The sequence below is a fragment of the Calliphora vicina genome, chromosome 3 (genome assembly GCF_958450345.1).
Source record: "Calliphora vicina chromosome 3, idCalVici1.1, whole genome shotgun sequence".
Taxonomy (NCBI): domain Eukaryota; kingdom Metazoa; phylum Arthropoda; class Insecta; order Diptera; family Calliphoridae; genus Calliphora; species Calliphora vicina.
Genome location: NC_088782.1, coordinates 122,182,146 through 122,198,603, shown reverse-complemented (window position 1 = coordinate 122,198,603; position 16,458 = coordinate 122,182,146). Strand labels below are relative to the sequence as shown.

The following is a 16,458-nucleotide window of genomic DNA, read 5'->3' as shown; positions in this document are numbered from 1 at the left end:
ATGTACTTCAAAATAAAGATTTTAAATATTTTTAGGTAAACAAAATTTATTTTTTTTTCCAAAATTGTTTTTTTTTATTTTTTGGAAAAAAAAATTTTTCGAATTGGTTTTTTAAATTTTAAAAATTCTTTTTTTGTTTTTTCATTTTTTTTTTAATATTTACCGAAAAAAACTTTTGGCGAAAAAAAAATATTTTTTTCGATTTTGAAACATTGTAGGTCCAACTTACTACTATGGTCTTATATACGTCGTTGCAAAGGTCTTTGAAATATCTATCATTAGATGTCTATATTAATGACTTAGTAATTCAGATATAGGTCAAAAATCGCATTCGCTATCGAGTAAAATTGATCGTAAAATTGATCGTAAAATTGATCGTAATCGATATCGAGTAAAATTGATCGTAATTTTCTTATTTGAGATTATGGCATTCGATATCGAGCAAGAAATTTAGTACATCTTGTTATAATTTCGATATCGAAATTATTTTTCGATACGATAGATGATAGTTCATTCGATCACGAGTGCGGTAATTCGGCCCCTGGTTTTTTCCTTATATCTCAGCAACCGAGCCGGAAGAATTCCGGAGATATAAATGTATGAATCGTGTATGTAAGTTATTTGGGGGCTTCAGAACGTTGATTTCAACAGACAGAGGGACATGGCTTAATCGACTCCGCTATCTTTAAGGATCCAGATCCATTCATGCAGTGCTGAATAAAAGAAAGATTGATAAAAAAAAATTGATGAAACAGATTAACTATTGTGAATGAAAAGTTCATGGGAATATCACGATAGCAATTTTCCCTTCGAGGGAAATGGATATTTCATGGGTACAAAATTTCACACCTTATTGCCGATAGGGATGTTTATCTTTCTCACTTTCAAACATTAACGGTTACAAAATTGCATCTGGCAACTCATTTTCATAACTAAAGTTGGCAATACCTTATTATCATTACACAACATGGTTGTATTTTTAAGTACTAAATTCTATACAAGCAAATAATCGCTAAATTCTTTTCAAAATCGCTTAATTTGTGAAAATAGCTAATTTATCATCACTGTACAGGTGACTACATTAGTCACTTCACCATTTGCACCACAAAAAAACAAAATTTTCTGTTAAAGTATTAAATAATTCAAGAAATTATTAGTTAAATTATTTATTTTTAATATTTAAAATCACAAAAAATCATAAAATGCAGGTAATTATAACAAAAAATAAGAAAATAACATAGAAAACAAAACGGCTGTATACAGAAATAAGAAATCTGGAGCTACAAAAAAAATATTGGGCCAGTGCACATTGTTGCTGCATAGCTGCCAGTGTTTATTATTTCCTTATATGGTAGTATTGTGGGTGGGGGGTAAAAATAAACAAAAGAAACTAAGGCTACAAAAAAAAGATGAAAAATTGTAATTAAAATGATTTTTTTTATTTAAATCAGGACGGCACTGAAGATACCGAGTGGAATGATATTCTACGTGCTAAGGGCATATTGCCCCCTAAAAAGGAAGCTGAAATAACCGAAGATCAAATTCAGGCCATGATCGATGAGACCATTAACAAACGTACCGATCTCAATGAGGGTCGCTCCAAACAAATGGATGATATGAATTTGGATGAGCTGGATGAATTGGAAGATTCCGAGGATGAGGAAGTCTTAGAACGTTATCGCCAACAGCGTATAGCCGAAATGAAAGCTTTTGCTGATAAGTCTAAATTTGGCTCGGTTAGAGAAATTTCCGGCCAAGATTATGTCAGTGAAGTGACCAAAGCCGGTGAGGGTATTTGGGTAGTATTACATCTGTATGCCAATGGTGTTCCATTGTGTGCCCTGATACACCACCACATGCAACAGTTGGCCGTACGTTTTCCCCAAACAAAATTCCTGCGTTCTGTAGCCACCACCTGCATACCAAACTTCCCCGAAAAGAACCTGCCCACTATATTCATTTATCATGAGGGACAAATGAAGAAACGTTTTATTGGCCCCCTAGAGTTGAGAGGAGATAAATTGACTTTGGATGAATTGGAGTTTATGTTGGGTGAAGTGGGTGCTATTGCTACAGAGATTAAGGAGGATCCCAAACCACAAATTAAAGATAAAATGTTTGCTGATTTAGAAAATGCTGCCGATGATTTTTTCTCTAATTAGATACATAGATTAGAAAAATGTTAAATTTTTTTTTATTTTTTTAAGAATAAAAAGGAACTAGCTTGTAAACCAATAATAAATTTTTATTTAAATTGGTATTGAAGCAGTTTACAAATTAAAAATTAAATATTTTTGTTGTAATTTATAAAAAAAAAATAAAACTTTTTCGAATATGGAAATTGAAAAAAATTTCGTTGAAAATGGTAATTTCCTGGTTTGACAACTTGTTATACCCTTCACCTTCGTTAGAAGGGTATATAAAAGTTTGTCATTCCGTTTGTAATTTCTACATAGCGGAGTCGATTAAGCCATGTCCGTCCGTCCGCCTGTCTGATATCTTCGGGATCCAAATCTTCAATAATTCTGTCAGACATGCTTTCGAGAAGTTTCCTATTTAAAATCAGCAAAATCGGTCCACAAATGGCTGAGATATGAGGAAAAAACCATGACAACCTCGATTTTTGAACTATATCTGGATTACTGAGTCTTAATATAGACAATATGGATATCTAATGATAGATATTTCAAAGAACTTTGCAACGACGTATATAAGTTGGACCTACTATTTGTCAAAATCGCAAAAAATATTTTTTTAACCCGATTTTTTTTCGCTAAATACTAAAAAAAAAATTTAAAAAACCAAAAAAAATTTTAAAATTTAAAAAAAAAAAATTTAAAATTTAAAAAAAAAAATTTTAAAATTTTTAAAAAAATATTTAAAATTTAAAAAAAAATATTTTTAAAAAACAATTCCAAAAATTAAAAAACTTTTCCAATATTTTTAAAACTAAAGTTTTTCTATTTCTTTCCCTCATATTTATGCTTAGCATTCAAATTGGTTTTCGAGGCATTCGATTTGACCTTAACACGAAATATATTGGGATCCACAATAGTATAAGGATGTTCGGGAGCGGGATTTATTAAGCGGGCACGTCGAGGTTCATTTTCTTCCAACAAATGAGGAGCCAGCAATAAAAATAATTGCTAAAAACGAAAAATAAGAAAAATTAAAAGAAATTCTTAATACACATTTTCATAATAATTACCTCCGTCCATGAGGGTAGGCCACACGAGGCAAAACACAACTCCCAATAGGGCAAACCCAAATGGGCTATAGCCATGCGCAGATACTCACTAAAGTTGTCGGCCAAAAATACCCATTTAAACGAATCCAATTCCAATAGATAAATCTTGGGATTATTTGAACTGCTTGAGTCATAAATCAAACAAACTTTGGCCACTTCATTTACAGTATTTAATTCGAAAATTTTGGTTTTCGGACCTATTAAAGGCAAAGGATTGCCCCATTGATCTTTAAGCGAAGCAACAGATGAGGACGAGGAGCTAGTGGTGGCTGTATTAAGGCTATGAGCAGATAAATGGGTATTTATAGTGCTGCTAATAATGCTAGAGTTAGGATTAGTAGCAACAGATGTGTTGGAGGTGGAGGAGCTATCGTTATTAGTTTGGAAAATGGGTTCAACATTTTCACGCAGCAAAGTTATTTGCACCAGATGGGGGAAATGTATGTAGCCCACTCGTCTAATGTCATTGGCTGGCAAGAATGATAGTATTTATAACAATTTATTGCTAGATATTTTTTATTAATGAAAGCTTACGTGCATATTGATAACTCCAGTGCAATAGAAAACCATCTGTAGATAAATAAAATTTCTTCATATCCTCGGGTAAATACACCCCATGCCTTTGTTCCCAGGTCATGACACTAGATTTCTCACAAGGTGTTCTCTTTTCCATGGTGACATTGCAAATACGTGGTACATTGCCTGAAATAATTATTCATTTTAGCTTAAAATATATTTTGATCAGAGATTTTGTAAAGTTTTCTCTCTCTTACTTAAGGTGGTGTTAAGGCCCAGTAGCAAATTATCATAAAAAGCATCTTCTGGAGATTTTTTCGACATTTTTTAAATTTAAATTTATTATAAAATGAAATTTATAATAAACAATGTAAAAGTTGTTAGAGAAAATAAATAACAAGTGAAGTGAAACCATGACAACAGCCGATTGGAGACTAGGGAGATTAAAAAAATTTCCAAATAAAAAGCTTTAAGTTTAAGCTTTAAGCAGTATACTATAGCTTTCAGTTTTAGCTGAAATTGAACTACTTAAAGACCTATGATTGAAGCTAGAATTGAACTACTTAAAGTCCTATGATTGAAGCTAAAATTGAACTACTTAAAGACCTATGATTGAAGCTAAAATTGAACTTCTTAAAGACCTATGATTGAAGCTAAAATTGAACTACTTAAAGACCTATGATTGAAGCTAGAATTGAACTACTTAAAGACCTATGATTGAAGATAAAATTGAATTACTTAAAGATGATTGAAGATAAAATTCAACTACTTAAAGACCTATGATTGAAGCTAGAATTGAACTATTTATAGACCTATGATTGAAGCTAAAATTGAACTACTTAAAGACCTATGATTGAAGCTAAAATTGAATTACTTAAAGACCTGTTATTGATGCTAAAATTCAACTACTTAAAGACCTATGATTGAAGCTAGAATTGAACTACTTAAAGACCTATGATTGAAGCTAGAATTGAACTATTTATAGACCTATGATTGAAGCTAAAATTGAACTACTTAAACACCTATGATTGAAGCTAGAATTGAACTACTTAAAGACCTATGATTGAAGCTAAAATTGAACTACTTAAAGACCTATGATTGAAGCTAGAATTGAACTACTTAAAGACCTATGATTGAAGCTAGAATTGAACTACTTAAAGACCTATGATTGAAGCTAGAATTGAACTACTTAAAGACCTATGATTGAAGCTAAAATTGAACTACTTAAAGACCTATGATTGAAGCTAAAATTGAATTACTTAAAGACCTATTATTGATGCTAAAATTCAACTACTTAAAGACCTATGATTGAAGCTAGAATTGAACTACTTAAAGACCTATGATTGAAGCTAGAATTGAACTACTTAAAGACCTATGATTGAAGCTAGAATTGAACTACTTAAAGACCTATGATTGAAGCTAAAATTGAACTACTTAAAGACCTATGATTGAAGCTAAAATTGAACTACTTAAAGACCTATGATTGAAGCTAGAATTGAACTACTTAAAGACCTATGATTGAAGCTAAAATTTAACTACTAAAGACCTACGATTGAAGCTAAAATTAGCTTTATAATAAATGCTTTAATCTTTAACTGTATACTAAAGCTTTAAGTTACAGTTGTATAATAAAGCTTTAAACCTAAGTTATATATTTAACACTTACGTTTTATTTTCTGATAAAAAACATTTGTTTTTAAAGAAAAAAATTTAATGTTACACTTTATTTACATAAATGTTCTTTTATAGTATTAATAATTGATTGAAACATAAAATTTTACAACCTCTTTTGTACTGTTTTACACAAAAACTTTACTTTTATTTTTTTTTCATTTTGTTTATCGCTTTAATGTTTACTTTTGGCATATATAACATCCTCCGATTCAGCTTCCTCTTCATGTCAAGAAACCTCCCACACCGTAGATTCCATAGAACGTCTGGGCCTAGCGGCCACCTCTACATGGGCATCGAGTCCATCACTTAAACGTGAAAATCTACGTGCCCAATTGCGTTTTGTGGCAAATTGACCGGCTGTACTGCCATCAGTACCATTTAAGGGTAAACTGTTAGTGGTGATACTGTTACGACTGCTGGCCTCACGAAATAGGCTCATTAGATCCTGGTTATCGCCCTGGGCACGTTTCATGCCATGCTGGTATTTGGCCTCTTTAGCCAATAATTGTTCGCGTTGCATTTGGGTTTTGACTTCGGCCGGTATGTCGGGTATAATGAATTGCATAATACCGGTAATGACGAAAACAACATGCTGGAGAGAGAAAAGGAGATATAACTAAACATTTATTTAATATACCAAATCGTTTGTGTTACCTCAAATACCACCACAAATGCCAAACGAGCCGCAAACACATGCCAGTAATGTGGACTCAAGCCATAAGGCTCAAAATCTTGAGGACCATTTCTAAAAAAAAGTAGAACTTCTTTATAAAAATACCAACAATTTAAAAATAATTTTTCTAACCTATAACCTCTGTAGGAACAAGTATCTGGATCCTTTTCCGTTTTGGTACCCCATTCCTCTTTATAATCCGAGGTATTAAATGTCGATAGCGAATGCTCTATATAACCCACCAAAGTACTCGATTCCGAGTACACAAACTTATACACCATACGCGGTATAAAATCGCTGGTATAAGCTATTACAAAAGCATTTGATACGACAGCGGTATAAGTAATGATGCGCAATATGCCATACCAGGCTCCAATATCCTCAACACGTTCGGCTAAGGGTCTTCTAGATTGGGTAACCATTTTATAGGCATCCAAACGTATTTCCGCCACATTGTTAAGTAAAGCGAACAGAGGAGCCAAAGGAAAGGCGGCCACAAATAAAGTAACAAAACCATATTGCAAAACTGAAATCAAATCGAAACAAAATGTAACATACATATTTGAAATTAAGATTCCTTTACTCACTCATTTCCAAATACTCATCGAACAATGCCAATCTGCCGGGATCTTGCATGTGATAATCTTGCTCCCAGGCCATATGCAAATGTGAACGATCTTTGGTGGCCTGTTTGTGTTTACGCTGACGCCACCAATTGTAGAATTTTGGAAATAAATATTCCATAAAATTATTCCAGCACTGTTTGCCCACCATTATAATGGCCAATTGTATACACAATTCCGATAAACATCCAGCCGGATCACAGATATCATTTTTCAATCGGAAAAATTCACTTTTACGAGCCTGATCATCACCCGGATAGTCAAAGAAACGGCCTTTGAAAAAGGCTATATAAATCAAGGATGAATAGAAATTCATAAATTCAAAAAAGAAGATTTTAAAAGTATAGGAGTCCTCGTATTCGGTTTGAGTGCGCGGATTCTCCAGATTCGTTAAACGTATGGCCAGGCGATGATAAATCTATTAAGTTGTTATGTTTAACTAACGTTTGATCGTATTTTTCTATATAAAAAAACTTACTTTGGTTAAAATCATAATAACCACCAAGTTAATAAGGGCTGCCGTTACTGTGGTAAATAATTTGGCATGTTCTTTGACAAAAAATCCACCGCCTCCGTAAATTATGGTAACCACTGAAATGCGATAGATGATGGTGCCCAAAACGGCAGACAGCACTATGAATATCTGGAAAATTTAAGATAAGAATTTTGAAATGAACAGAAATGAAAGTTATCGATAACTTTTCTATAGAAAAGTAAAGTTATCGATAACTTTTCTATAGAAAAGTAAAGTTATCGATAACTTTTCTATAGAAAAGTAAAGTTATCGATAACTTTTCTATAGAAAAGTAAAGTTATCGATAACTTTTCTATAGAAAAGTAAAGTTATCGATAACTTTTCTATAGAAAAGTAAAGTTATCGATAACTTTTCTATAGAAAAGTAAAGTTATCGATAACTTTTCTATAGAAAAGTAAAGTTATCGATAACTTTTCTATAGAAATTGAAAATTATCGATAACTTTTCTATAGAAATTGAAAATTATCGATAACTTTTCTATAGAAATTGAAAATTATCGATAACTTTTCTATAGAAATTGAAAATTATCGATAACTTTTCTATAGAAATTGAAAATTATCGATAACTTTTCTATAGAAATAGAAAGTTATCGATAACTTTACTATAGAAATAGAAAGTTATCGATAACTTTACTATAGAAATAGAAAGTTATCGATAACTTTACTATAGAAATAGAAAGTTATCGATAACTTTACTATAGAAATAGAAAGTTATCGATAACTTTACTATAGAAATAGAAAGTTATCGATAACTTTACTATAGAAATAGAAAGTTATCGATAACTTTACTATAGAAATAGAAAGTTATCGATAACTTTACTATAGAAATATAAAGTTATCGATAACTTTACTATAGAAATAGAAAGTTATCGATAACTTTACTATAGAAATATAAAGTTATCGATAACTTTACTATAGAAATAGAAAGTTATCGATAACTTTACTATAGAAATAGAAAGTTATCGATAACTTTACTATAGAAATAGAAAGTTATCGATAACTTTACTATAGAAATAGAAAGTTATCGATAACTTTACTATAGAAATAGAAAGTTATCGATAACTTTACTATAGAAATAGAAAGTTATCGATAACTTTTCTATAGAAATAGAAAGTTATCGATAACTTTTCTATAGAAATAGAAAGTTATCGATAACTTTTCTATAGAAATAGAAAGCTATCGATAACTTTTCTATAGAAATAGAAAGTTATCGATAACTTTTCTATAGAAATAGAAAGTTATCGATACATTTTCTATAGAAATATAGAAAACAAAAAAGAACTTTTCTATAGACAAATAGTTTCGAATAGTTTTTTTATAGAAAAATAAAGTTATCGATAACTTTTCTATCGCAAAATGATCATCAATACTTTTTCTATAGAAAAATAAAGTTATCGATAACTTTTCAATAGAAAGTTATCGTTAACATATCGATCACTTTTGTATAAAAATAGAAAGTTATCCAACAATTTTCTATAGAAATTGAAGGAATATATTTGCTATAGAAATATAATGTTATCGATAAGTTTTCTACAAGATTTAAATGAAATTTTGAAATTCTTGACTTAAATCGTCTCTAATAGGAGTAACTTAAGAAGCTACACCTCATGTTCCTTACCATAAACAATACTGCACTGCCGGTGATCACAAAACGTATGGCTCTCGTCCAAGTCGACATATACGGCTCCTTTTCTCTAGTCACCGGATTCATGCGAAAACTCGTGGCATTCGTTTCAAATTCGGGGCGATTTTCCTCATCCGATTCCACATTATGCAAATCCCATTCCCAAACAATAACCGATTGTTTACGTTTCCATAATTCCAAAAATGTGGTAGCTAAACACAAAAACAAAAAACTCTTTAAATAAATACTCCCAAAACATTTCTAGTCTCTCCCTTTAACTCACCCCAAAAGGACATAAATATAGCAAAAAAGACCGTCGAAGGATTGTCAAACAAATAAGTGATTTTTGAGAATAAACAGGAGTCATGCAAACTCTGATAATTGCAGGCCTTATCACACAAAGGACACAGGGTTATGTTGCCGGTGCCAGATTGACTGCATATCTCTTTACTGGGGGTATTATCCTCCGAATCCAAAGTGGCCAGGCCGTAAATAAAGCATAAGGTACCCACTACGGCTGGATACACCAACATTTCCGTGTAGAAACCCAACCAGCAAAAGTATAAAGCAATTTTATCACCAAAATATTTGCGCACCAAACACAAAGGCTGTTTCTTGTACCATTGAGAAGGATGGGCCCAGGTTAAATACAATATACGGCGATCGAGGGAAATGCCACTGGAATGCGGACGATCATAGCGGCCCTCGTGTAAAGGGAAACAAGCCAGATAAGTGTTGTCGTTGAGTAAACGGCGTATGCCACAGCGATCACTGTCATCGAAGGGAGTACGTAGTAAAACCTGCATGACCATTAAGGATCTTTGGGCACTGGTAAATGAAGTGGCACGATCTTTAACTATAAATCTATGGAGTATCAAATGAAAATTATGTATGTAAGAATTAAATAGTAATTTCGGAAACTTACTGTTCTTCCGGATTACCATTGGCCGTGGCCGCCTTAAATGTAGTCTCTCCTTCCAAAACGGCTTCCTCGAGTTGTATCTTTTGGGTTAACTTTTGCCACACTTCTTTCCAATATTGTATATTACGTACCATGATATTTTCCTCGTCCTTTAATTAAATACTTAAATTATTAAAGCAACAATTTTCTATATAGCTACCCTCCTTACCCATGATGACTTAACCGATATGGTTATAAACCTTTTAACCGGCAATTTAATATTCATAACCTCCGCCAAACGTGTCTCTAAACGCCAGGGCAGATGAATCTTCAAAAAATATGTCAACTCATTGAATGATTGTGTTTTATCCTCCAGCTCTACTTCCAAACCCTCCTTTATTAAATTCTCCATAAAAGTTTTACGATAATCCCTTTTCCTAGACTCAATTTCCGTCATAACACCCAAATCTTCCTCCTCCCAGGCTAAAACCATATCGATTTTGCGTCTTCCATCTCTAAACATCAGAGACTCTGAATCAAGACCTTCGCGATCTTGTTTACTAACACGTCTGGCCATCTCCTCATCTTCGCTGGCCGAATTACGCTTACTATGTTTGCGACTATTGTAGTGGCTGCCATTAAGACTGGAGTCCATAGAGGAGGTTTTTGAATTTTGTCGTGATTTTTCATAAGGCACTAATTGTTTGTAGGCAAATTGATCTTCCACCATATTCTTCTCTGATCTATTAACTGTCCTTTCCAATTCGGGAGCAGATAAGACCTCCGTATCGGCTACAAATTCTTCCGGTTCTGGCGTGGGTGGTGCTGTTAAATTTAAACCCAATTCCTTAAGCATGGCCGTGCCGGGTATATCGGAATTTTCTATTTTCGGTCCAAATGCCAGGGTAGGACTAGGTTCAGCCGAATCGGTTTCCAAATGTGTAGGCAGTGGTATAGATATAGAATGAGATTTATAGTAATTGGAATTATAGCCAGGCCGCCATTTTTCATTGTACGGAGCATTGCAATTTATGGGCGGTGGTCGATGATTGTGATAGAATGGTGGTAACATTGTCATGTCGCTTTCGGTTAAGGGCGCTGGTGTTGGCGGTATATATTGTATGTTGTAAGAATTATTATTTGTACGTTTATCGGCGGCTTTCGCTTCAGTTTCATTGATGAGCAGAGCGTAAATGTTGTCGGTCGAAGATTTTTGGGGATTTTGTAGGGTGAATGGTGTGGAGTCAAAGAAATTTAGTTCCTGTAAAGGAAAATAAAACGTTTGTGTTAAATTTTCTGAAGAAATTAAAAGTAATTTAGACAGTTTTCTTTATAAAATTTAAATGATCGATAAATTTTCCTTAAAAAGTTGTCGTTAAGTTTTCTATAGAAATACAAAGTTATCGATAATTTTTCTATAGAAGAATATAGTTAAACATAACTTATATCGATCAATTTTCTATAGAATAATAAACTGATCGATAACTTTTCTATACTAAACTAAATTAACCTATAACTTTTACACACTAAAAGTAATTTATCGATAACTTTTACATACTAAAATAAATTTATCGACAACTCTTCTATACTAAAAGAAAGTTATCGATACATTTTATATACAGAGAGGATGTTATCGATAACTTTTCTCTATAAATATAATGTTAACGATAACTATTCTATAGAAAAACAAAGTTATCGATAACTTTTCTATAAAAATATAAATTTATCGATATTTTTTCTATAGAAATAGGAAGTTATCGACAACTTTTCTATAGAAATATAATGTTATCGATTACTATTCTATAGAAATAAAAAGTTATTGATAACTATTCTATAGAAATACAAAGTTATCAATAACTTTTCTATACCACCATAAAGTTATCGGTAAGTTTTCTCTATAAACATAATGTTATCGATAACTATTCGATAGTAATACAAAGTTATCGATAAATATTCAATAGAAATAGAAAGTTATCAATAATTTTTCTATAGAAGAATATAGTTAAACATAACTTATATCGATCAATTTTCTATAGAATAATAAACTGATCGATAACTCCTCTTTAGATTAACCTATAACTTTTACACACTAAAAGTAATTTATCGATAACTTTTACATACTAAAATTAATTTATCAACAACTCTTCTATACTAAAAGAAAGTTATCGAAAAATATTCGATAGTAATACAAAGTTATCGATAAATATTCGATAGAAATAGAAATTTATCGATAACTTTCCTATAGAAATAGAAAGTTATCGATAACTTTCCTATAGAAATAAATACTAAAAGAAAGTTATCGAAAAATATTCGATAGTAATACAAAGTTATCGATAAATATTCGATAGAAATATAAAGTTATCGATAACTTTCCTATAGAAATAACTTTCCTATAGAAATAGAAAGTTATCGATAACTTTTCTATAGAAATAGAAAGTTGTCGATAACTTCCTATAGAAAGTTGTCGATAACTTTCCTATAGAAAGTTGTCGATAACTTTCCTATAGAAAGTTGTCGATAACTTTCCTATAGAAAGTTGTCGATAACTTTCCTATAGAAATAGAATGTTATCGATAACTTTCCTATAGAAATAGAATGTTATCGATAACTTTCCTATAGAAATAGAATGTTATCGATAACTTTCCTATAGAAATAGAAAGTTATCGATAACTTTCCTATAGAAATAGAAAGTTATCGATAACTTTCCTATAGAAATATAAAGTTATCGATAACTTTCCTATAGAAATAGAAAGTTATCGATAACTTTCCTATAGAAATAGAAAGTTATCGATAACTTTCCTATAGAAATAGAAAGTTATCGATAACTTTTCTATAGAAATAGAAAGTTATCGATAACATTTCTATAGAAATAGAAAGTTATCGATAACATTTCTATAGAAATAGAAAGTTATCGATAACTTTTCTATAGAAATGGAAAGTTATCGATAACTTTTCTATAGAAATAGAAAGTTATCGATAACTTTTCTATAGAAATAGAAAGTTATCGATAACTTTTCTATAGAAATAGAAAGTTATCGATAACTTTTCTATAGAAATAGAAAGTTATCGATAACTTTTCTATAGAAATATAAAGTTATCGATAACTTTTCTATAGAAAAAGAAAGTTATCGATAACTTTTCTATAGAAATAGAAAGTTATCTATAAATTGTCTAAAGAAAAATTAAGTTATCGATAACTTTTCAATAGAAAACTAAACTAATCGATAACTCTTCTATACCAAAAAAATATCGATAAATTTTTTATACTAAAAGAAAGTTATCGATAACTTTCCTTTAAAAGTTATCGATAACTCTTTGATACTATACTCTTCTATAGAAATAACTTTGCTACAGTAAAATAATATTATCGATAACTTTAATAGAGCAAACTAAATTATCTATAACTTTTCTAAATTAAAAGAAAGTTATCGAAAACTTTGTCTATACTAATATAAAGTTATAGGTAACATCGTTAACTTTTATGTAGAAATATAAAGTTATCGATAACTTTTCTATGTTAAAATAATCTTTTCTACAGAAACATAAAATTATTGAACAACTTTTTATAGAAATAGAAAGTAATCGATAACTTTACTGTAGTAAAAAAAATTATTAATAAGTTGTTCATGGAAAGTTAAAATTAAATTTGTATAAGTAATTTGAATTTAAAATTTAAATTACTGTAGAATTAAATTAATTTTATCATCCACTCACCCCACCATTAAATAAACGTCCTGCCACTATACCACTGTCCTGACTTAATCTTCTCGCTGGCAATTTTGTACTCGAGCAATCTCTGTTCATACGTTCACTTTTGGCTGGACTTGAAACAATCTCTCGTTTAGCTATCTGTTGTGTGGGTGCATTGCGCAAGGCTGGTACCGACAGAAATCCTTCGTGGACAAAATAATAAAAAAAACAAAAATTAGAAAAAACAAAATAAAAATAATAAACATTATTAAATATTCAAAAATATGGTAGTAATAACGAAAAAAACAAAAAAAAAAAAAACATTGAACTTACTGGGAAATTGTAAACCTTCTACTGCACGACGTGGTTGTGATTCTTCCTCGTCCTCTTCATCATCCGGATCATCATTAACAATTAAATCTTCACGTGAGTTGGATTCAGTTATGGGTGCTGTACTAGTCTCCTCAACACTATCAATACGCAGTTGATATGAATGTTTGTTGGGTTGCGTGTTGGAATATGTCTCACGGCTGTCATTGTTGTTGTTGCTATTACTGCTGCTGTTGCTGTTGTTGTTGCTGTATGCACTATTTGTTTCACTCATATTCAAACTGTTGTAAATTTAGCTGTTACTTTGTTGTAGGTTATTTTTAAATCAGTTTATTTTTATTCACTTTATAGACATTGTAAGGGGTAAAAAAAAAGTTTTTCTTTTTTGATCAGAGTTGGTTCTTTACTAAAAAAAGTAGTGGCGAAAAGAGAAAAGAATTTAAAAAGATATTTTAAAACAAACAGTTAAAGTTGTAGTAATTCTTATTATTATTAATTTCGATAAGTTGTTCAAAACTTTGTTCTTTTTATTCACTTTTCCTATTTTCACATTAAAAATAAACTTTCTGGGCTTATTTTATATTTAAGTTTCAAGTTTTAGTTATTTTTCAACATTTCCTGGTTTGATTATATATGTGCAGATTTTTTTTTATATTTTTAATTGCTTTTATTTAATAGACAAATTTTTAAAATATTATCATTATTTGTTTGAAGGTTATAAATTTGTGTTTTTGTAAAGTTACTCCGCTTTTGGTGGCATTCGTTTCTAACCTAAAACTCATTGATTTATTTTCAATACTTATTATTTTATTACCGCTTGTTTAAAACAGCAGCTGCTTTAGTTTCCATCATAAAATTTATATGTGCTTTTTATTTCATAAAGTTTCTTTTTTATTCCAGTTAAAAGAATTTTTAAACAGTTGTTGCGTTCAAAAAAATTGTTTATTAAGGTCAGTTGTGATGTTAATGGACATTTAGCTACTTTTGCTTATCATAACTTATAACTAACTAAACGTTATCGATAACTTTGTATTTATATAGAAAAGTTATCGATTACATTGTATTTATAGAGAAAAATTATCGATTACATTGTATTTATAGAGAAAAATTATCGATTACATTGTATTTATATAGAAAAGTTTTCGATAACTTTAAATTTCTATATAAAATTTATCGATAACTTTCTATTTCTATAGAAAACTTACCGATAACTTTAAATTTCTATATAAAAATTATCGATAACTTAATATTTTTATAGAGAAGTTATCGATAACTTTATATTTCTATAGAAAAGTTATCGATAACTTTCTATTTATATAGAATAGTTATCGATAACTTTCTATTTCTATAGAATAGTTATCGATAACTTTCTATTTCTATAGAATAGTTATCGATAACTTTCTATTTCTATAGAAAAGTTATCGATAACTTTCTATTTCTATAGAAAAGTTATCGATAACTTTCTATTTCTATAGAAAAGTTATCGATAACTTTCTATTTCTATAGAAAAGTTATCGATAACTTTCTATTTCTATAGAAAAGTTATCGATAACTTTCTATTTCTATAGAAAAGTTATCGATAACTTTCTATTTCTATAGAAAAGTTATCGATAACTTTCTATTTCTATAGAAAAGTTATCGATAACTTTATATTTCTATAGAAAAGTTATCGATAACTTTATATTTCTATAGAAAAGTTATCGATAACTTTATATTTCTATAGAAAAGTTATCGATAACTTTATATTTCTATAGAAAAGTTATCGATAACTTTATATTTCTATAGAAAAGTTATCGATAACTTTCTATTTCTATAGAAAAGTTATCGATAACTTTATATTTCTATAGAAAAGTTATCGATAACTTTATATTTCTATAGAAAAGTTATCGATAACTTTCTATTTCTATAGAAAAGTTATCGATAACTTTCTATTTCTATAGAAAAGTTATCGATAACTTTCTATTTCTATAGAAAAGTTATCGATAACTTTCTATTTCTATAGAAAAGTTATCGATAACTTTCTATTTCTATAGAAAAGTTATCGATAACTTTCTATTTCTATAGAAAAGTTATCGATAACTTTCTATTTCTATAGAAAAGTTATCGATAACTTTCTATTTCCATAGAAAAGTTATCGATAACTTTCTATTTCCATAGAAAAGTTATCGATAACTTTCTATTTCCATAGAAAAGTTATCGATAACTTTCTATTTCCATAGAAAAGTTATCGATAACTTTCTATTTCCATAGAAAAGTTATCGATAACTTTCTATTTCCATAGAAAAGTTATCGATAACTTTCTATTTCCATAGAAAAGTTATCGATAACTTTCTATTTCTATAGAAAAGTTATCGATAACTTTCTAATTCTATAGAAAAGTTATCGATAACTTTCTATTTCTATAGAAAAGTTATCGATAACTTTCTATTTCTATAGAAAAGTTATCGATAACTTTCTATTTCTATAGAAAAGTTATCGATAACTTTGTATTTATATAAATAAGTTATCGATAACTTTGTATTTATATAAATAAGTTATCGATAACTTTGTATTTATATAAATAAGTTATCGATAACTTTGTATTTATATAAATAAGTTATCGATAACTTTGTATTTATATTGAAAAGTTATCGATAACTTTGTAT

General features: G+C 29.9%; 3 protein-coding genes across 3 annotated transcripts; 1 reads left to right on the top strand and 2 right to left on the bottom strand.

The window, feature by feature from the left end:
• Nucleotides 1–1,061: 1,061 nt before the first annotated feature.
• Nucleotides 1,062–2,289, top strand: viaf (viral IAP-associated factor). Its single transcript, XM_065503279.1, has 2 exons — nucleotides 1,062–1,208; nucleotides 1,452–2,289. Exons 1-2 carry the CDS (start codon nucleotides 1,203–1,205, stop codon nucleotides 2,160–2,162), a joined length of 717 nt encoding a protein of 238 aa, XP_065359351.1. The 5' UTR covers nucleotides 1,062–1,202; the 3' UTR covers nucleotides 2,163–2,289.
• Nucleotides 2,290–2,960: 671 nt separating this feature from the next.
• Nucleotides 2,961–4,087, bottom strand: LOC135955728 (tubulin polyglutamylase complex subunit 2). The gene is made up of 4 exons (XM_065506086.1): nucleotides 4,021–4,087; nucleotides 3,782–3,949; nucleotides 3,209–3,717; nucleotides 2,961–3,146 (listed from the first exon to the last, which is right to left on the bottom strand). The coding sequence occupies exons 1-4, from the start codon at nucleotides 4,085–4,087 to the stop codon at nucleotides 2,961–2,963; spliced, it is 930 nt and encodes a 309-aa protein (XP_065362158.1).
• Nucleotides 4,088–5,656: 1,569 nt separating this feature from the next.
• On the bottom strand, nucleotides 5,657–14,087 carry LOC135954814 (anoctamin-4). The gene is made up of 11 exons (XM_065505048.1): nucleotides 13,817–14,087; nucleotides 13,508–13,686; nucleotides 10,023–11,054; nucleotides 9,818–9,963; nucleotides 9,176–9,756; nucleotides 8,887–9,104; nucleotides 7,212–7,376; nucleotides 6,698–7,151; nucleotides 6,243–6,636; nucleotides 6,092–6,182; nucleotides 5,657–6,029 (listed from the first exon to the last, which is right to left on the bottom strand). The coding sequence occupies exons 1-11, from the start codon at nucleotides 14,085–14,087 to the stop codon at nucleotides 5,664–5,666; spliced, it is 3,897 nt and encodes a 1,298-aa protein (XP_065361120.1). The 3' UTR covers nucleotides 5,657–5,663.
• Between the last annotated feature and the right edge of the window lie 2,371 nt (nucleotides 14,088–16,458).

What these genes read in the sequence shown, in the direction of transcription:
- LOC135955728 (XM_065506086.1), bottom strand. Translation starts at nt 4,087, where the DNA reads ATGTCGAAAAAATCTCCAGAAGATGCTTTTTATGATAATTTGCTACTG. An exon ending in CTGGAGTTATCAATATGCAC is followed by an intron (nt 3,718 to 3,781) that starts GTAAGCTTTCAT and finishes CATTCTTGCCAG; the next exon opens with CCAATGACATTAGACGAGTG. An exon ending in GCCTACCCTCATGGACGGAG is followed by an intron (nt 3,147 to 3,208) that starts GTAATTATTATG and finishes TTTCGTTTTTAG; the next exon opens with CAATTATTTTTATTGCTGGC.
- LOC135954814 (XM_065505048.1), bottom strand. Translation starts at nt 14,087, where the DNA reads ATGAGTGAAACAAATAGTGCATACAGCAACAACAACAGCAACAGCAGC. An exon ending in TATCGGTTAAGTCATCATGG is followed by an intron (nt 9,964 to 10,022) that starts GTAAGGAGGGTA and finishes ATTTAATTAAAG; the next exon opens with GACGAGGAAAATATCATGGT. An exon ending in TGTTCCTACAGAGGTTATAG is followed by an intron (nt 6,183 to 6,242) that starts GTTAGAAAAATT and finishes ACTTTTTTTTAG; the next exon opens with AAATGGTCCTCAAGATTTTG.